General features: G+C 35.8%; 1 protein-coding gene across 1 annotated transcript; it reads left to right on the plus strand.

Moving 5' to 3' along the window:
• The first annotated feature begins 2,729 nt into the window (after positions 1–2,729).
• On the plus strand, positions 2,730–5,057 carry LOC124370822 (ATP-dependent DNA helicase PIF1-like). Its single transcript, XM_046829120.1, has one exon. It carries the CDS (start codon positions 2,730–2,732, stop codon positions 5,055–5,057), a length of 2,328 nt encoding a protein of 775 aa, XP_046685076.1.
• The last annotated feature ends 16,845 nt before the right edge of the window (positions 5,058–21,902 follow it).

Here is a 21,902-nt window from a genome sequence, read left to right on the forward strand (position 1 = left end):
CCCTTCTGTTCCCGGACCTATCCATCGTTCCAGCATTTATTCCCGTCCAAAGGCAAGAAAACGGTTTTGACTGCGGCGTATTCGCCATTGCTAATGCTACTTCACTTGCCCTTGGCCGGGACCCAGCCAAACTGCGCTATGATATACCATCAATGCGCCCCCATTTGGCTGAATTGCTGCGCACGGGTAGACTGGATATGTTCCCTACGCTATCAGTGTCCTCTCCTCCTGAGCCAATAATCAAAGATCCTAATTCTACTTGTTTAAGCATTGTCGAATCTTTACCGCCATTAGAAATAAGTACCATGTCCGTCTGTGCTCCAGTTAAAAAGGGGCAGGGTAGACCTAAAAAAGTGAAACGTGGCCGCCCTAAAACTCTTTCAACCACTAAGGAGGAGCAGATAAAAAATTCAAAGAAAAAGTACTCCTCAAACAATCCTCAAGTCAACAGGGACGCAGTGAAAAGATATACTGAACAGCATCCTCAAGTCAACAGGGATGCTGTTCATCGTTACACTGAGCAGCACCCTCAAGTCAACCGAGATGCTGTTCAACGTTACACTGAGCAGCACCCTCAGGTCCACCGAGATGCTGTCCAGCGTTACACTGAGCAGCACCCTCAGGTCCACCGAGATGCTGTTCAGCGTTACACTGAGCAACATCCTCAGGTCCATCGAGATGCTGTTCAGCGCTACACTGAGCAGCATCCTGAAGTTCACAGGGGTGCTGTTCAGCGTTATACAGAAAAACATCCTGACACAAATTTACAAAAAGTACAAATATTTCGAATAAAAAATCCTAAATTGACAGAATTAAGGCACATTTCCAACATACTAGCACGACGTGTAGTTGAACATGGCCCAATGGCGTATTGGAAAATAGATAATTTAGTCTATATTAATTCTTACAAACTAAAAAAAATAAGTTTATGGGACGAAAACATTTCAAAGTGTCCTCATTGTCATGCAAGGCTGTTCGATGAAGAGAAGGATAGGAAGAAATGGTGTGTTGCGGTGAGGGATCTTATAAAGTCCATAATTTACCTCCTCTGGACGCTAGTTTCTATTCTAACCGTCTGTTCATCGAACGAGCCCGTGCCTACAATGACTTGTTTGCCTTCTGCGCTCTCGAGGTGACTGGGGGGTACCGTCATCCTTCAGGCCTCGCCTTCTTTAAGATCGAAGGTAAGATGTACCACCAGGTTCACAGTCTGGACGCTCCAGGTCAAAAGTTTAGGACCAAGGGAGGTGATGTCCAGTTTGTGAACCGGTGCCGCCTGTACATAGATGATGGCGAGGAGCGCAAAAACATTGCCATGGGTAGATCATTGAACTCAGAAGTCATTGATGAAATTAATACATATCTTCTTTCCTGTAATCCTTTCATCAATGATTTCCGTAGATTGAGTGATGAGCCTTCAGTCAACGCTCATTTGGAATTTGAAGTGACCAGCAGATCTACCCATGGCCCTGTTCTTGGAGATAGGCAAACAGGCATTGAAGTGCACGCTGTATTGAGCAATGAAGACACCATAACTGATCCAAGAAAATTGACCATCTGGAAGAAGAGTGATAGGCGTCCGTCTTCCGTTGACCTCTTTAGCCCCTTAATGGAGCCTTTCCAATATCCGTTGCTCTATCCTCAAGGTAATTTAGGGTGGCATATTGGGCGCTTAGACAACCACGGGGGGAAACTTTCACAATACAATTACTCTAGATGTCTCCTCCTCTCCGATCCCCGTTTCTCGCATTTCGGCAGGCTGTCTCAAGCATGGCAGGTCGAGATGTTCGCGAGGTACGAGGAGGAGCGTCTAAGATTTATTCGTTTCTCCCAAACGCGTTCTGCTGCTCAAAATTCCTTGAGGATAGGACCACTGGACGAGCTCCTTGAAGCTCAACGGGGTAGGCAAGCTGGTGGGCAGGTTTTAGGCGACATCACCCGCGATGAAACAGTCTTGGGTGAGGGTGGGGTGCAGGCTGGAAAAGTTTACCTCCCAAGTTCGTTTACCGGTGGACCCAGATACATGAAGGTACATTACGAGAACGCAATGGGCCTTGTGTCTCGTCTGGGTTCACCTACGTTTTTCCTGACGTTCACCTTCAGTGCTACTTGGGAGGAAAACAAGAAGGCCTGCCCTCACAACAGCGGGCGCAGTGACCCCTCAACAGCCTGCAGAATCTTCCAGATTAAACTTGGCGAACTCCTCCGAGATCTGCGCAGCGGAGCAATGTTTAGCCGTCCGGTTTACATCGTCTATGTCATTGAAATGCAAATGAGGGGCCTTCCTCATGCCCACATTGTGTTTAAAATTGACGGCGATGGACCGGTACAGGCACGTGACATTGACTCCGTAATACGCGCAGACATCCCTTCGGAGGAGGAAGCCGCTGGAAGACTCAGGAAGTTGGTGCTGAAACACATGATTCATGGTCCATGTGGTACTGACCACCGCACCGACTTCCTGTGCTGGGACTCTGCAAAGGGGCACTGCAACAAGTTCTACCCCAAGCCTGCCTGCCAAACCACCCACGTGGACGAGAGGGGGTTCGTCCAATACAAACGAGACTACACAAACGAAGGCTTTATCACATCACGGAGGAGACAGATCAAAGTGCATGATGGCTGGGTCGTTCCGTACAATTCCGCATTACTGCTCAAATACGAGGCGCACCATAAACTTGGAGCTTGCTTCTACTCGTCGCGTAATCAAGTACCTCTTTAAGTACCTCATGAAAGGCGGTTCTCTCCAGAACGTAACCGTCACTCCCCTGGGGAAACAAGAGGATGAGGTCGAGCATTACGTGACGAAGAGAATGGTGGGTGCCAGCGACGCATGCTGGCGTCTTCTCGACTTTCCTGTGTCAAAGCTCGAGCCCACCGTTGAGTGTCTTCCCGTGCATTTAGAGGGCAAACAAAGTGTTGTCTTTCGGCCGAGACAGCTCTCTGATGCAGTCACTCAAGCAAGCTCCAAGCTTATGGTCTACTTCAATCGCCCGCACCATGAAACTTTTGACAATGTCACGTACCAGACATTTTACGAGAAGTTCATGGTGCACACTAAGCGCCCACGTACTGCGGAATTGTACGAACACCCCGATGGCCATCACTTTGTAACGACTCGCCAGCGTGGTGAGAAGGTATGTAGGTTGATGTGGGTCTCTCCCAACCGAGGAGAACAATACTACCTTCGTATTCTACTTATGTCTACACCTTGCCGTGGTTACGTTGATCTTCTGGCTCGTGGCGGTCCTGGTTGCCGGACGTTTCAGGACGTAGCCCGCAATCTCGGCCTGGTGGAAGACGAAGAAGAATACAATCACGCGCTGCGCGAGGCATCTACGTTTATGACTGGACCTAGGCTCCGTTCCTTCTTCGTGATCCTCTGCAACATGGGAGCTCCCGCTGCTCTTCTGTGGGAGTCTTTCAAGAACCACCTTAGCGAGGATCACTTAGAAAGGAACCCTCTCGACCCTGAACTGGCGGTGAAACTTACCTTGATAGACATCGATCGGAGCCTCCGCCAGCAGGGATCGTGCTTGAAAGATCATGGACTCCCCTACGTCGAGGATGACACGACTGAGTTAGGTAGAGAGCTACTCAACTACGGCGAGAACCTCCAGCGAACCATCGTTGAGGACTGGGTGCCCAAACTCTCCCCAGACCAGCGCCGTGTGTTTGAGTACGTTCGCTCTCTGCTTCTCAACCCCCGTGACCGACGCACTTCTAGAATCATATTTCTGGACGGTCCCGGGGGTTATGGGAAGACCTCTCTGATTCGTGTCATCCTTGCGTATGTCCGTGGTTGTCGACAGGTTGCACTCGCCGTGGCTAGCTCAGGGATTGCTGCAAGGAACATGGCTGGAGGAACAACAGCACATAGCATGTTCCGACTCCCTCTAGACCTAGGTCACGGCACAGGTGTGTGGAACATCACCAACGGGTCCCAGCGAGCAGAACTCATCAGAGCAGCACAGCTCATTGTGTTTGATGAGGCCCCGATGGCACACCGCTACATCTTCGAGATGATCGACAGATCCCTCCGGGATCTCATGAATAGTAGTGTGCCATTCGGGAATAAGATCTTCATCTGCTCCGGGGACTTCCGTCAGATTGCGCCCGTCGTTGAGAAGGCTCGCACACCAGCTGATGTCGCGTGCGTGTCACTTCGGGCGTCACATCTGTGGCGACTGTTCACACTATTTTCCCTGACGACACCCCAGAGAACTAGTGGTTCCATTGACTACTCCAACTTCCTCCTTGGAGTAGGCAATGGAACAATAAATCCTTTACTTTTTGGAGAAGGCCGCGAGAGAGAGTCTCTCATTCCCCTCACTGGGGTGAGATGCCTCACTTCTCTCGCGGACTTAATAACGGATGTGTTTCCTCCTGGTGTTCTGCGAGATCCTGATCTTTGTGCGAGACGGGCAATACTCTCAACTCTGAATGTGAACGTCAAGGAGATCAACGGTCGCATCCTAGACCTCATGGACGGGCGCATTCATGAGTTGAGAAGCGCGGACACCGTGGACAGAGAAGACGACGACGGGCTGGATGTGGACGTAAATCTCCTCAACCAGGCCACTGGCAAAGGAGTGCCAGATCACGTCCTGCGTCTCAAGGTCGGCTCCGTATGCTTAATCATGAGAAACTTAAATATCGGTGATGGACTCGTGAACGGCACCAAAGTCATTGTGACGGCGATCAGCAGCCGACTGATCACCGTCAGACTTATCGGCAACACGCAACCTATCGGAATTCCCCGGATTACGTTCAGGTTCGCGTTTGCCGAAGGATCGCCGCTCCGGGTTTGTCGCCGTCAGTTCCCCCTCATGTTGGCGTACTGCATGACTGGTCACAAGAGCCAAGGCCAGACAATTGAGTACGTCGGAGTCGACCTGAGAACGGACTGCTTCACTCATGGCCAGCTCTACGTCCTGTTGAGCAGAGTGAGACGTCCAGACGACATCGTCGTTCTTGTACCAGACGACAGAATAGTAGAAGGAGTCGCCTATGCAAAGAATATTGTATATGACGAGCTCCTTCTAAACACTGATTAAGTCTTCGGCAGTAGGCTAGGGGATCTGCCACTTAAAAAAAACTCCCCGTCGTGATTTGACCTAGCAGTAGGCAAAGGGAACTGCTTTACCAAAACTCCCTGATGATTTCATTAGCAGTAGGCAAAGGGGACTGCTTCACCAAAACTCCCTGATGATTTCATTAGCAGTAGGCAAAGGGAACTGCTTTACCAAAACTCCCTGATGATTTCATTAGCAGTAGGCAAAGGGAACTGCTTTACCAAAACTCCCTGATGATTTCATTAGCAGTAGGCAAAGGGAACTGCTTTACCAAAACTCCCTGATGACTTTATTAGCAGTAGGCAAGGGGATCTGCCAGAATAAAACTCCCCGTTTTGTGTAAATATGTAAATAGATATGGTCTCTAAGTTTGCCGGCCTCCCCGTGGCGAGACTGGATACGCCAACCTCAATATCTGAGCGTTGGTAAACCGACGGGCAAACAACTGATTTTCTGTTCTTTTCAAAATTCCAAACACATTTTATTCTATATTTTTAAACCACTATTCATATTCAACACACACAAAATCAACCATCTCTTTTGCTTAAAACGAATAATGACAAATTAATTAAACAGCAATATTCTTTTCATCCTAAAAAATAAACCCAATTCTTTTACCTCAAAGTCAATTCACCATTCATTATCATTGTCTAAGTCATCGTGTTTTCATGCCATCAACCATCTGACATATTTAATCAATACTTTAACAATTTAACAACCTGTTCTACCATTGCATTCAACCATAAGTTATGCCATAAACATAACTAACTATTGCACTTAAAACCAAAGCTGATTTAATAAGCTACTTGTTGTTATAAATGTGTACATATACATGGTCTCTGCGTTTTGTGCATCCCTGTGGCGAGACTGAATACGCTAACCTCAATGCCTGAGCGTAGGTTAACCGACAAACAGCCAACTTACTTTTACTCATTTCAAAATTCATACATATTTTTGTACTGAAATTCCAACCACCCATTTATTCCATCAAAAGCATTTTCTTCATTTAAAACCACCATCTCTATTACCTTCAAATGATCAAATGCAATAGTTTATAATATCCTTGATATCAAGCTCATAAATCAGCCTCTTCACCTTTTTTTCACTGAAATCCTATCTTTTTCTCCCTACCTGAATATTGAACAACTACTATCTACCCCAAATACAATTGAGTCTGATAAAATTACCCACTCTCAAAAAATTGCCTGATTTAAAAAACTGTACTAATAGAAAATTAGCTAATACCTAAATTGATCTCGAACCCGAACTTAAAGTAACACCCCTAAGGGGGCCTGGGGGGCGGAGCCCCCCGGCGAGCGAAAGCGAGTTATATATATACATATATAAAAGTTGTAGAATATGTACGTATTTAAATAAGGTAAATACAGGCTCAAAATACTTCACAGCAAATTAATTACCAGTGTGTACAGCAACAACTATGAATAAATAAACCTTCAAACAATTACTTTCACTGGTAAATAAATACAAATTTTCTAATATTTCTTTTTTTGACAAGGCCATTCAGAATCAATGATTCCATGATCAAGCACTTAAAAATTAATAAGTGAATTTATTAGAAAATAACTAAAATTGTGTAATTAACTAATGGTTATTACCTAATGGTTATTAAAATTTGCATAAACGATTTAAGGTTTTTTGCATCTGGTCATTCATTGTCATTTTTCATTTTATATAACGTCTTTATTGAAAATCATGGTTTATTAAAATGTCTCATTTCCTTTGCTTACTTCTTATTATTTTGCTGTTACATCACTGTTTTAATTTTTTAGCCTCTCAATTAAAGTTATTAAAAATATAAAACAACTGGTATATTACTCTCCGAAACAGTATTTACACAAAGACCTTAAACTTCTAATATAAATAAATAAATAAATATATATATATATATATATATATATTACGACAAAGACAAACAGAGTAATAGTAAAAAGCTAACTATATAAATCAGTGCAAGTTACATTCAGAGATGGACAGCCCGCGGCATTTAAATGAAAACCCGATAATTGCGTGATTGCGCTGAGCCAGCGGCAGCGCTGATTCCATCACGCGGCTTTACTCTATTAGCATCTTTTTTGTCAGCGTATATGGCACTGACATCTTTATGTGAATCATAACTAGTATAGCATATGTATTTACGCTGGTTATATCACTTAAACACATGGTTAAACACATTTTATAGTTATATATAACTAAGAATAAGGCTGCAAAATGTGTGACAATAATCTTGCATATTATTGTAACGTATTGTATGCTATTGTTATTCATCATAATGTTTATTTAAAAATGAAAAATACACCACTTATTGGTGGCTTTTTTAATTGTATTATCTTCCTATTCATTTCAAATAGCACAAAGCTCTCCTAGAGCATTCTTCTTCTAAGAGGTGGCTTACCACAATGAACTAAAGTGTACCATAGTTCAAATTCATTTATGCTGAATCGCGGTAGGAAGTAGGCTCTTATTAACTAGACGCGGTGCGTGGACATTTTTTTGTTCAGTTGGACCGGCAATCAGCTGATCGGTCAGTGACGTATCGGGTGATGCGTTCCTCCCGGCTCGCTGGTCAGTTCGAGTCTTGAAGCCACGACGACAAGGTCCTGTTGAGAATCGCAGCTCTTCCTCTAACCCTATAGTGTGGGATTTAGAGTAATTCCATTTTTTATCGCGTGTAAATTTAATTCAAGTTTTTTTTAATTTTTCTTCAGTGCGTATTAAATCCCTATCAGCCTCCGTAATCTTCAAAGTAGTAAGTCCCGTACCAGCGTTTAGTTAATATCTTTGATTTTTTTATACTGTTGTAATTAAAATTTCTAAAGTTTCCCATCTTTCAGAGTCTGAGAATTAATTACATTTTTTGAAGTATTGTGAATTAAATTTTGGTCATAAAGTTAATATCAAGTTTTGTGTTATATTGATTTTGAGTATTTTGAGAAGAGAACTTTTATTTTATTTTGTTAATTTAAACCATTTTTTGAGAAGTATAAATTTTTAGTTTCATTTTAATTTTAATTCATTTTTAATCAGACTCTTAATTAGATTTGTTCGATTGTGTGAAGTTTTGAAGAAAATCGAATCAAAAGTTTGTAAACTTTGTTAATTTTTTTGGTAAACTTGAAATTCGGAATAAACCAAGTATTTCCGAAAAGTTGTTTAATTTATAAAGTATTAGCTCCATATAAATTTAAAATATGTGCTATAAAAAACGGTACATAATTTGCGCCAATCTGCTGTTTCTTTTTGAGCATAAACTTGTACAACAGGTTATTTACAGGAAAGAACTTGTAAACTTGCATAAACTTGTCTGATACCTGTAAGTGTGTGTAACTTGTATAAGACTTGTATGAACTTGAACATTGTGTATAAACCTGCATAATTTTGTGTAGTGTGTAAGACTGAGGACTTAGTATAATATTGTGAGTTTGGAATATTTGATTTATTTTAAGAAAATTATTTTAAAATAAAAATGGAGCTAGCGCATGTAGATCTGTTGCTCAAAAAGGAATTAATATTTGAAATAAAAATTAGGGACGGAAATGCTTTTAAATAAGAGACTGTTAGAATCTTAGGAAAATGTGAAGGTCCACTTTGAAATTTAATATTAGGGACAGGGCTTGTAATCTGGAAAGGGGGTTATAAAAACAATTATGGTTATGAAAGGTCAAGAACAATGAGGGCAGGAGATAGGAGTATTGTGAGCGCTTCCTGTGTAAACATAAAAAGGTCCGGATGTGCCCAAGCCCCTGCCCGTTGTAAAAGTATTAGTTTGTAAGAGTCCGTATCATAAAGTTTAATTACAAGTGAACCCGATAAGTGAAAGCGAAGTGAACCCTGATAAGTGAAAACAAAGTGAGCCTGATAAGTGAAAGTATTTACGACTCGATAGGAAAGAAAGGACTGGGCAATATGATTGAACTCACTGATATAAATGCTTATCGGAGATAATAATGAAATATCGATCCTCGTTAAATGTGTGTTTTTTTTTTTTTTTTTTTTTAAATAAAGATAGGTTGTTTTTCTTAAAAGGTGAATATTTCTAAATTTAAATTTAAATTCGAAATGTGAAATTTGAGAACTCCATAAACATTAACTCCCCCCCGGCAAAGGTCAGTATGTTTTATTTTCAGGAAAATTATATTGTTGAAAAGGAATAGAAGATGGGTCTAAAACAATAAAAATGACAATATAATTTTTTTTTCAAATTAACTTCAAGAATTGATTATATAATTATGTATTAATTTGGCCCAAAACACAAAACAAGTTAAGTATGAGAGTCCAGTAGCTTATTATAATAGTAAAAATAAATAATGGAATATAAAAGGGTGATGTGACGACGTTTTTATTTCAGCACATTGTATGGCTAAGATGAGAAGTCATAATATAAAATGCCAGTGTAAGTGTGTAATAGAAGTGTTGTTGTAAACCATGTAATTTTCAGGGACAATGAATGGCATTAATGGTGTATAAAGTAAATACACAGATGTATTCTGATGTATTGTGATATATCATGAGATATATTTCTTCCCTGTTCCTTCAAATGTAGAAGGACAGGGTAATTTTGGTAATGTTGTGGTGTTGTTGTCCCCTGTTCCTTCCAATAGAGAAGGACAGGGTAATATTTTTTGGTATACAATGAGTTGTATTGATAGTGATATTTCTTCCCTGTTCCTTCAAATGTAGAAGGACAGGGTAATATTGTTTTTTTTTTTATCACTATATGAGGTTTATTGTGTGTAAACAATTGATTATTGTGCCATTGTAATCCCTGTAAATTGATTGTATTGTAATTAACAACATCTGGTAATGGTTTACATTCGTGACACTGGCGCAGGCGTACAATAAGAACACCGTGAAAGACTGACAGCCATACAATTATACGGAGGGAATATTTTGTAAAAGGAATGTCCTCCAAGAGCTCAATGCCTCGCTGGCTGAAATTGTTATTAGATTGGAGGAGCAGGTAGCAGTGCTATTAGCGAACCAGAGCCAGCCAACCACGAGATCAACGAGGCCGCCGCACTGCACCGGCCGTACAATCATTGGAGAAGCTACCTGCCTCTACTCCTCACCTACCACATCCCTCTGCGATGGCTACCTGGGGACCCACACTGGACGTCGGACACCTTCTACCACATCACCCCTCGGACTACACATCACAGCCTCCACGTAGTGATAAGTACAAAAGAATTGTTATTTAAAAGTGTGCATGTGGAGGGATATTATTGTACTTAGTCCGGGATGAGTGTTTAAAGGTTTAGGTTCCTACCGTGATTGCAGCTTCGGGCTAGGGAAAATATGTACCATAGTTCAAATTCATTTATGCTGAATCGCGGTAGGAAGTAGGCTCTTATTAACTAGACGCGGTGCGTGGACATTTTTTTGTTCAGTTGGACCGGCAATCAGCTGATCGGTCAGTGACGTATCGGGTGATGCGTTCCTCCCGGCTCGCTGGTCAGTTCGAGTCTTGAAGCCACGACGACAAGGTCCTGTTGAGAATCGCAGCTCTTCCTCTAACCCTATAGTGTGGGATTTAGAGTAATTCCATTTTTTATCGCGTGTAAATTTAATTCAAGTTTTTTTTAATTTTTCTTCAGTGCGTATTAAATCCCTATCAGCCTCCGTAATCTTCAAAGTAGTAAGTCCCGTACCAGCGTTTAGTTAATATCTTTGATTTTTTTATACTGTTGTAATTAAAATTTCTAAAGTTTCCCATCTTTCAGAGTCTGAGAATTAATTACATTTTTTGAAGTATTGTGAATTAAATTTTGGTCATAAAGTTAATATCAAGTTTTGTGTTATATTGATTTTGAGTATTTTGAGAAGAGAACTTTTATTTTATTTTGTTAATTTAAACCATTTTTTGAGAAGTATAAATTTTTAGTTTCATTTTAATTTTAATTCATTTTTAATCAGACTCTTAATTAGATTTGTTCGATTGTGTGAAGTTTTGAAGAAAATCGAATCAAAAGTTTGTAAACTTTGTTAATTTTTTTGGTAAACTTGAAATTCGGAATAAACCAAGTATTTCCGAAAAGTTGTTTAATTTATAAAGTATTAGCTCCATATAAATTTAAAATATGTGCTATAAAAACGGTACAAAAGCATCAAAGACCTATCTTGCACCTAGGAAGCTTTGAAACCTACCACTTCAAAGTTTTAGCAGTCGCAACAACCAGTGATACAAGCATTTAAACCTCATGTCGAAATTCACCACTTTTACACAGAACTCGTAAAATGAAGTAACTTTCTCTTATTATCGTATTGATGTCAAAATGTAGGTGTTGATCAGATTTTGTTTGCTCATTTCATAATGTTCAAAGAGGATTATCCCAAAAATTATTATTTTATATAAAATTTATTTCAGACCCTTATGTCCCGTGATCAGACCTACAATCTGAAAAGACAGCGATCTGCTTAAGGAGAAAATATGAGATGCTACACTGCGAGAAAGTGTTTATAGAGCCAGCTTACTCCTTCGTTAACTAAGATGCAGTCTTCTCTTTTCACATGTTCAGTGTCAACCCACCCCGTCACAGCCCCGTGGTTTCACAACTAGGAATTTAACAGATGTTTTCATGCAAGTAATGTCTGCCAAGGCATCAGCCCTATCGTTTTCTTAGAACCCTCATAACCAGAACCGAACTGACAGCAACATTGGTGATTTGATCGTGAAAAGTGACCTGATAACAATCCCAGAAAAGTTTGGAGTTGAACACTGAAGATTCCAATATCTGCAACACTGCCTGGTCATATGCGAATATACTATTAATGTTGCTCCTATACTATAGATTAAGGTTCTCGCATACGGAAACCATTATGCAAGTGAAGTCTACGGGATAAGTCGCATAGGGACCATTAGTTCCCTAATAGCCTCACCCCAGTAATCCAGACCTAGCATCTAACTCTTAAAAACCTCATATCGGATTAAATCTTCAATTTCTTTTCTTTAGCATTTACTTTTTATAACTCTCCATTAACAAGAATACGAACGTGCACTCTTACCTGCATGACACAATGTGTCCAGTATTGCTCTGCAGAGTGGTTGATATTTGGGAAGATCTTGACTTTCAACATAATCCAACCCGCTACGAGATACTATTGTTAAGGGACCATACTAGGTTAGGTTATTAGGCGATTCCTTACCTACGCCATACATTTTTCATACCATCTATTTTTGAATGATCTTACCTTCAGTCGTATATTAACTACACCAATGAATAAATATGATATACAAAACACATAAGAAATATACACCTCAGGGCGTTTTAATACACATATCTACAATAAAAATTATGAAATAGTTTTTTGTGATTATGTCTGGTAATACTCTACTAAGATATTTTTACCTCGAGTACAAGAGTTAACGTTGTAAACTTTTTCATTATCTTTTGTACATGCCTTTAAATTGATTAAAAACATTAATTTTACCTCATAAACATTTTTTAATCTTTTTAACACAATTAACTTTTACCATTATTATATTTACCTCCAATATTACATTGTTTTACTTACGTTAAATTTTTTATTAATTCCAATATTAATTAACAACATGAAACGATATATTAGGATATAGGTTTTTAGGAGTAAAAATAATTCAGTAACAAAACGTTTTTAGCGTTATATTGTATCATTATTGATTAATAAACATAGATGTGACATGACACCATTCTTTAATTCATGAAAATATATTAAGGGAATATATTTAGTAAAAGAAAGTTTAAAAACAAACTTCACCTTGTAAAATATATCTTCCGACTTTTGGACTAAATTCAAAGTGAATAAACTTTGAAAGAACATAAATTAACCCCTTCTGTGTTATTTATTAACTGAGAGAATACTATTACCACATATGAAATATATCACTCTGTATAACACAACAAACTTCTATAGTAAATTGTTATTATATCAATAAAGTAAAACAACCATGTTTACAAATTCAAACAATAGTATTCTTCCTTTGAATGTATGTAGTTATATCAAAACATAACGAAAGAATAAGTATACTATACAATAAATTTATACAGTTAAGTGTTCAACTTAAATTATTGTATAATATTGAACAATTTTATATAAAATCGTACGGGGGAATGTTCACGTTTTTCACAAGATATTCGCATTCAATTTTACGTTTTTATTCAATGTACGTATCTTATAACTTTTCTAAAACTGTTGCAACTTCATGCAATATGTTGCTCCTAGAGTATGCATATAATAAACGTAAAATATATACATGGAAAATAATAGAGAGCAAAAATCAAAACCGATGCAAGAAATACAAGTAAAGGTCGTTATATTTTTATTCCTTACAGAATAATACACTTTTGGAAACTTCTAAGACTTCTCATTATTCAGGATAATATTGAATACACTTTATGTGTCCGCTATGAAAGATTAAACTCAGTGTTATAATGTTTAACCATAGCTGTTGTTTCTATGAATGTCTTAAAGAACAGGGGTAGAGTTTTCGAAAAATAGATTAATTAAAATTTATTCACATACTTTAATGTCTATATTTTTCATTCACTACGTTTTTTGTATCTCATGTCAAACTGCCAATAATTTTGTATGTTTTTTTTAGTTGAACTACTTTTGAATTTTCAAGACTCTTCTACTTGATTACACACCATGCATCTTGATTTATTATATGGATGTGCTCCTTTAAATTTAATTTCCACATCAGAATCAGGTGGTTATTTTGGTTTTGATATAATGTCCTTTATGATAGGAGGTCTTTAAAAAACAATAGGTGGGAATCTTTTCAGAAATGAGTCTGTCATTGGAGAATTTTGTAAGCTATTTTAAAAATGTTGTTAATTTTGTAGAGACCAGGACGATGTTGTGTGATATTTAGGCTCATCATAATCTTTCTTTTTGGCATAAATATTATTAAGCTCACTTTTATTGAGCTGCAGATTTTCATTCAATAGCTTCACAGGATATCCTCGTTTTAAAAACGCGTCATATATGTCACTAAATCAATTTTTAAGATCTTCACTCTCGCTGCATATTTTTTTTGCTCGTGTAACCAGGCTTTTGGAATGATTGATCTTTTTACATATACAGGGTGACAACTGTTGTAGTGATGAAGATATTGAAAAGTGTTAGTAGGTTTACATTAATTTTGTGTTTCAAGTAATATTTAACTATATTTATATATTCGTACTTCTAAGTGCTCAAAATGTCTATTTTCCAAATGTCTAATTTTTTAAGTTTTGCGTTGAAGGATCTTACAGCTTGTAGGTGAAGAACTCCGTAAAAAGAATAACTTGGCCTAAAAGTAAACAATCATAACTAAAAATTCATATTTATATATTATTTCTAAAACCCTGTAATCTTTAGGTAAATAACCTTACCATTGAATTAAAAAACAAAGAAATCTAATTAAAAAACTTTGAATATCCTCGTGCAGGAATCTCTGGTATGGTGATCTCATGCAATATAGTTTTTTCTAATGCTCCTAAGTGAAAAAAGTCATAACTAATATGTTTGAACTGACCTAGAAAATTTACTCCATCGCGTTTATTATTTATTGAGCAACTTACACGTTAAGATCACCCCAAAAAACACGAGTATACCGTAAACAACTCATTGATATTTATGTATTGTGTAAGTTTTATAATTATTTATAAATAAATCATATTACAATCATTCTTTTCTTTCAAAATTACCTAAAATGGTCGAGAGATCTAAATCTTCTTTGTTTTTTAAAAAGAAACTATTACTAAATAAACGTTTGCAAATAGGTATTTTCTTATATACATAAGGCATTATTTGAATTTAATTTTTAGTAGTTATAAAAAGTTTCATATCACATTCCTCTATAAAAATGAAGGATTATATTTTAGAACATTGTTTGTTATAAAGGTTTTATTCGTATGAGGTGGCAAATAACACTACAACGGTACGGAAGCAATAACCACAAACACTAAGGCTGATATATGGGGAGTTCTGTGTTGGGAATGTTATAACAGTATGGTACAGGACCATAACGTGTTTTAGTATTAAATACCTTGTCATAATCTCAAGTCTCTAACAACACAGTTTAAAAAGATTTGTTAAAAAAAAAACAATATAAACGTAAAGAAATACTATGAGTTATACAAAAGTATAGTTTTGTACTGAATTAGTAAAATTATAAAGGTGTTGTACATTCCGATATAAAATTAATAAATACTATACTATACATAATCGTATACAAAGTATGCTACATATAAAATGAACACTCATTCTTTAATAATCACAGAGGCATCATATCTACCATACACATTTTAGAGACTCATCATGTAACGTATTATCAATATAGTAGTTTGAGAACCAAGAAGCATTAAGAAGGTGACTTTTGAATAATTTTTGTTGCTGCAATTATGAATCTTTGAATAGTTGAGGGATTTAGTGGACTATTTATTTATTATTTTAGTCTGCGTTATTAAAACTTATAGTTCTATCTGCCTATGGTTACTTGTAGATGACCTTATCTGCCTCAAATTAGAATACGCATTGATCTGAAGACAATTAATATCTTGAAACCTAATAAGACATTTTAAATTCACTAATCGCAAGTAGCATAAGTTAAATACATTTAAATTATACTTTCATTGTTTGTTGTTGTATAATAATAGTAATATAGAACACAACTAAATCGCATAGTTAAATAACTTTACGTAATAACTTCAACACTTTTCTTTTTGTTATAAAACTCTTTTTAAAGAGTATTTATGTAGAGCGTTTTGCGCACTCTGTACATTTCAACATTGATATGTTACATTTACACGCAGAGAAACATCCCTTATCCTCCGACACATTTTGAGTTCATCTATAACTCGGTTCATTCTTTTTCTAATAAACATGTATCTACAAACGGGACTTTAAACCCGGTACAAAATGACATGGAAATGTTTAATAATTCTCAATTACCAAAAATAATCCAAATATGTATTGAATGTACCAAAAAACTTCATCTTTTAACTCCAGCAATTTTTAAATTAGTTACATAATTGTCATCACTCGCAAAGTTGCTAGAGAGGTATAGGAAACTACCTACATTTTCTAAATTTAATATCGTAACGTTGAAAACTATCATTATGTATTATTACCGATTAAAAGATTAAATGCTAAACTATTCTCAATTATTATTAAATTTGCAAAATATTCTCACTTAAAAATTATGAAATGAACATTACAAGTTAAATTTGTTTATTTTCCTGTGCTTGTTGGAACTTATAAATAGGCATCTGTATTTCGTTTTATTTCTAAAGTTTTGAACCCATTTAAAAGCTGTTAATAGTGCTCAGCACATTAATTTAAAGGTTGTGATCTAATATACTTGTGGAGAATCGGAAATTATTCTACGTTTGTATTATAAATAAATAAATAAAAATAGTACTTGAAAAGGAATAGTTAACAAGCGTTGAAGGGAAATTTAAAAGGGAAATAGGATGAATATGCTGGCTTGAGGAAAAGTTATTATTCGTGTCTGGGTTCCATTTACCACCGCTTATAATAGACGTCAAAGTTGGTAATTGAACTCAGCTTTCACCAGAGCGTAACAGCCCGACTGTTCTGTTTGGTTATGTAAAAATATACTCACACTTCATACCACAATTGAACGTTTTCCTAAATAAGACCTAAACAAATCTAAATTAAAATACCTATAAAAAACAATTAATATAATCCTTTATCATTTCATAATTTGTTAAAGTTGAGTTTCTGGTGAGCGTGCTGTAATGTAACTCCCCTAATAAGCATTAAATTAGGTGCTTCGAGTTACTACTCTTGTGATTCCTTTATTAAGCACATTTTACTTTGATCTAAGTGTAAACGCTTCTCCTATTCTGTTTTTTTTGCAAGAGTCCTCTTACGCTCTACATAATTTCAATCAGAACTGTAAAATCTATAATCATGAAACGTACATGCAATGTTAACACCCAGTTTTCTTCACCCACCCTGGTGTATTTAAAACAGATTATCGATTAAATAAATATAGGTAGTGATAAAAATTTACTTTAAACATGTGACTAAATTCTTACCCATTTTACCTGTAGAAGCTATTAGAGTTAAGCCTGGGTATCTTACACGTTCTAAATTATTTTTCAATAAAATTTCATGGGATTTTAGTTTATATAAAAAATTTCAGGTCGATTGAACAAATAAAAGTGGTTCAATTTAAGCATTGCAGTTTTGCGTCATGGTGATATAAACATAATCATTTGCAAGCTAAATAGCAAGAGCTGAAAAATGTTAAAATTGCCTTACTTAAGAAAAGTTCTTCAAATTAGCATTCGTGATCTAGAATGTCATGGTTTCGGAGAGATCTTAATACTCTACTTATCTTAATAGTTTCTAATTCATGGTGGAGCCTCATAACGATTCCAACGTTCATATACCTAAGTTGGTGGACTGGATAGGGTATTGAATGTCTAATTTTAGTTACTACGTTGTACTTGGCTATAACAAATGTTTTGGACTATACTTATAACAGCAGGGAAAAGTATATAAGTAGTGAGGTAAGAATGTTGTCTTCAATGAAATGTGGTCTACAAGACTGTCTAGAGCTCAGCAGGAAAATAGTTTTCACTGGTCGTTTTATTTAATTTAAAAACCTTTACCTTAGTAAACCGACCTATCACAGAGTATCATGCGATATGCCAGATGCGGTTGTACTGAAGTATAGCTAACAACTGTTAATGCGACCGGATGTCACAATAGCCAAGAACTTTCAGCGCAAAAATATGCAGAACACCAAATTTTATACAAGCTCCTTCCATTTAACTACTAAGAGTCGAGGAAGCCATAGTGATTTTGTCAAGTCTCAGTTCTAAGTTAAAGTTTGGTCTAGATGTTAATATTCAACAGCTGCCTTTGTTATAAGGTAAAATAATTATAACCTTACGTATTTTAGTTTATTATTTATAATAGTACTATGTTAAGTTTGAATACACAATTTTATGATCCACGTGTGCTAAGTTTTAGATAATGAGGAATATTAACAAGTTGGGTCTGTAACTCGGGTACTCCTAGTCCCATTAACATGTTCACACACAATTACCTCCAGCAGGAAGACTAATGTTTGGGGCCTTGATGTCTGAAGTTCGTATCTTTATGGCTGCAGGTTTACCTTGCATTGCACGCTTAGCCAAATTGAAATAAGCATATTAGAATGAACATTAATTGTTCAGTTTGTAATTAATCTCTGAATAAAATAGAAATCAAAATAATATTTACTTCTATAACTATTAACAAAGGACGTGTTTTATAAGTGAGTATTTTGTTTATTTCCTAAAACATTTCCTAAAACATTTATTTCCTAAAACGGTATTCATATTCATCTATGGAATGTTCCAAAATAAATGTTATGAAATTTATATTGAAAATTATTTGCAGAATGCAGAATTATTATAGATTCAAAACTATTAAAATCCAAAAAAACCCTTTAATTTGAAATCATACACGCAAAAAATTAAGGTAAGACTCCCACGAAATCTATAAAAGCCTATATTTATGAACCTTTTGACACACGTATGATGTATTTCATAAATTATAATTAGACAAGTTTCAAGTTACTTGGAAATTATCTTGTTATTATTAATAATTTTATTCTTAATTGTGAAACATCTTATGGCTTCCGCATTAAACAGTAACACGATTTATACAACACGTAAGGAAAGTTATAGGTGGTATTCAGTCTAGCTTTCTTTTATGATTTTTTTGTAAGGCGTTCGAGGAAGATATATTTCCCACCGAATTACAATATAATTAGTTTATTATTAAGTTTTTATTATTAACACCATTATTATACTAGGACCGATGCCTTTTAAGACCTAAGACAAAACCCAGCTGTGTAATTTAGGTATAATTATTTATGCCACTTAGTAATCTATAGCAAATAATATTTAAATTCCGGTCATACACATCTTTATTTTTGAATCAGAAAATAAATATTCTGCATTATAAACGATTACTAAAGAAAATATTAGCAGAGAGAGTTTAATATTAACTTATTAAATATGTTAACTGCTCCTATAAAAAATTAGTTTTAATGAAACATAGATTACAATCCTTTCTAACACGCACATTTTTGTAAAGGTAATGGGAAGGAAAAGAAGTGGGTTGGCGTAGTACAGAACGTAGTTGAAGTACGTGACATGAAGCTTAAGTGCTACTAAATCTTTTATTTCCTTGCTATTTCTTATCATAAAACATTCATACTAGAATCAGATGCATTTATATAAAATATCTGAATTACAACATAAAAATAAAAATTTAAAATATAGCTTAGATAATGTTTATATTTTTAAAGTATAATCTCCACATATAAAAGGCAAATCTCTCTCTAATTAGATTCCTTATACAAAATTTATTACTTACCGACATACCAGAAAGTTCAAATTTGGCACAGGAATGCATCATGACTACCACCAAGAAATTAAGCATCTTACTACAGATATCCATAAGGGTTTAAATGGGGGGGGGTGCAACCCAAAGGAGAGCTATATTTTTATTGTGGCTATGTCTAGAATGTATGCATACATAAGTATGATGCCCTCAACATAATAATGGTGCGAGAAATACATTACACCGAAAGTAGATTACAACGGCTGAAAGTAGTTTCATTTTACAAAACTCCACTTTTTAGAGCAACATACGTATATACTTTTTTGGTCGGGACAATAAAGCAAACGCCACAAGACGCCTAAAATATTAGAGAACAAATGTAAATTACTTAATATAAAAGTACATGCTTTTTGAAAAAGGAAGCCTTTCCAGGCCTGTGTATGTGTTTATTTTCTTGATTTGATCAACAATAAAAACGGGCTACCAACGATAGGCCACCAATAATACCTTTAACCCGAAATAAGTTATTGATATGGTATAAACTACTACATAGCACTGAAAATTATTTCCATTTGAAGTATATTAAAACGACCCGAAGTAGTTGATTTTCAACTTAAGAATACATCAAGTCATCATATGTATATATTTTATGGATCGGATTACATGCTACTACAGTAGGAGCCACGAAAGAGTGAAGTTAACAAAACACGTTAACTTACGCCTTGCATAAGGTGCTGCTTCTGACACAGACCGTAGTCACAGTGCTCTACTGTAAATACCTCAAACTAACATAGTTAATTATTTAGCTCAGTTCTCGTTGGCTGCTCTATGGTCACGCTTCAAATAGGCTCCTTCCTCAACTGCACTCTCTGGTGGTCTCTATTTTAGGAAACCTGAAAATAACTTATACTGGAAAAATACGACGGGTCGAAAATATACTTAAGTACTATTCTCAGGCCAAGGGTGTAATATTTTTGAAAATTATTATAGGCTTGAGAAATATAACTTATTAGAAACAGAGACGTTTCGTTAAACAGTAAACATGAATGTATGGCCAGTTGAAATTTTTAGAGGTTTTGAAATTATTAACATTGGACAATAAAATAATATTTACTGTAAACATTTCACCCTCCCGCTCAAATTATCATATAGTTTCTGGAATATGATCACTATGTTTCATGTGTTCCTGAATTTGATGGAGGTATTTATTGAAATAGTTCATACAATGTTGTAGAGAACTTTGTATATTTCATCGATACTCATAGAAAAGTCTCGTTCTTCGACCTCAGGACCCTAAATCATTTCCTATATCTAAACCTAAAGTTAAAGTATTCTGAAGTAAATCAGGAGCCTGGAATATCTTTAAGTGACCATCAATTATTTTAAGGCAAACACTTTCTTATGAAGCCGTTTAAAAAGAAAATGCCTGTTACGTACCTGTTATTAAACTATGGAGCCTTGGGTAATTGCTAGTATTATGTACAATATTAATTAAAATAAAATGAATAAATGATAATACCTTATTTATCTCATTTCAAACGGAAAACTTCATCGCAATTTCCTCACTCTCCTCTTTACCCACCTTGTAACATAAAAAGACTCCTTTTTGAACAAACATTTTAAAATGTCGATGTAAACTCTAATGTGTCAGTAATTATTGGAAATTTGATATATTATGAACACTGCGAGATGATCGAATACTCTAGTAACAAAGATCGAATAGCTACCAGATTATATTGGAAACTCTATAATTGATGCACATTTATTGGTCAATACATTATTTTTACCAAGTGTGAGATTGAACAAATTCTCCACTTCACGCCAAGTGACAGATATATACTAAATAGAAGCCATGTGTTCATATCATTACTTCATAATATTACCCTATATTATAATATAAACTATACACTATTTGTTCATAATATTACTTTCAATCAGGTTAAAATTAGTTGTCCCAAATAAATTCAATGATGGACATTATGCTCTATATATACATATAATAGCTTAGATTTCACAATACGTATAAGCCTAGCAAGTAAAACCCGTTATTAAAATGCTATATTTGTTTCAGAGTTAAAGTATCTTTCACCATTGAAACTGAGAATAATAACTTTTTCTTTTTCCTTTGCTATAACGAAAATACATTATTTATATTGTCCACGAAGCCTGGCAACACAAAGCCAGGTTACTATCAGATAATGTTACAACGTAAAAAAGTACAAACGCCTGCATTGCGACAACCTCTGTCGCGTTTTTGCTTTTGTTATCCTTAAAGTGTTCATACTGGTAAAGTTGTAATAACCAATTAAATTTTTTTCATCGTCACGTATTGAAATTGTACTAACTCGTTTACAGTAAATGAATTGTTTTGAATTTAAACGAAAATTTGTGTTAAAAAACATTACAAAATTTAATACAAGTATATAACGTATATTATTAATACAAACTCTATTTTTAATGTTCCTAAATTGGATAACT

Source organism: Homalodisca vitripennis, unplaced genomic scaffold (genome assembly GCF_021130785.1).
Source record: "Homalodisca vitripennis isolate AUS2020 unplaced genomic scaffold, UT_GWSS_2.1 ScUCBcl_553;HRSCAF=2829, whole genome shotgun sequence".
NCBI lineage: Eukaryota > Metazoa > Arthropoda > Insecta > Hemiptera > Cicadellidae > Homalodisca > Homalodisca vitripennis.

What these genes read in the sequence shown, in the direction of transcription:
- LOC124370822 (XM_046829120.1), top strand. Translation starts at nt 2,730, where the DNA reads ATGAAAGGCGGTTCTCTCCAGAACGTAACCGTCACTCCCCTGGGGAAA.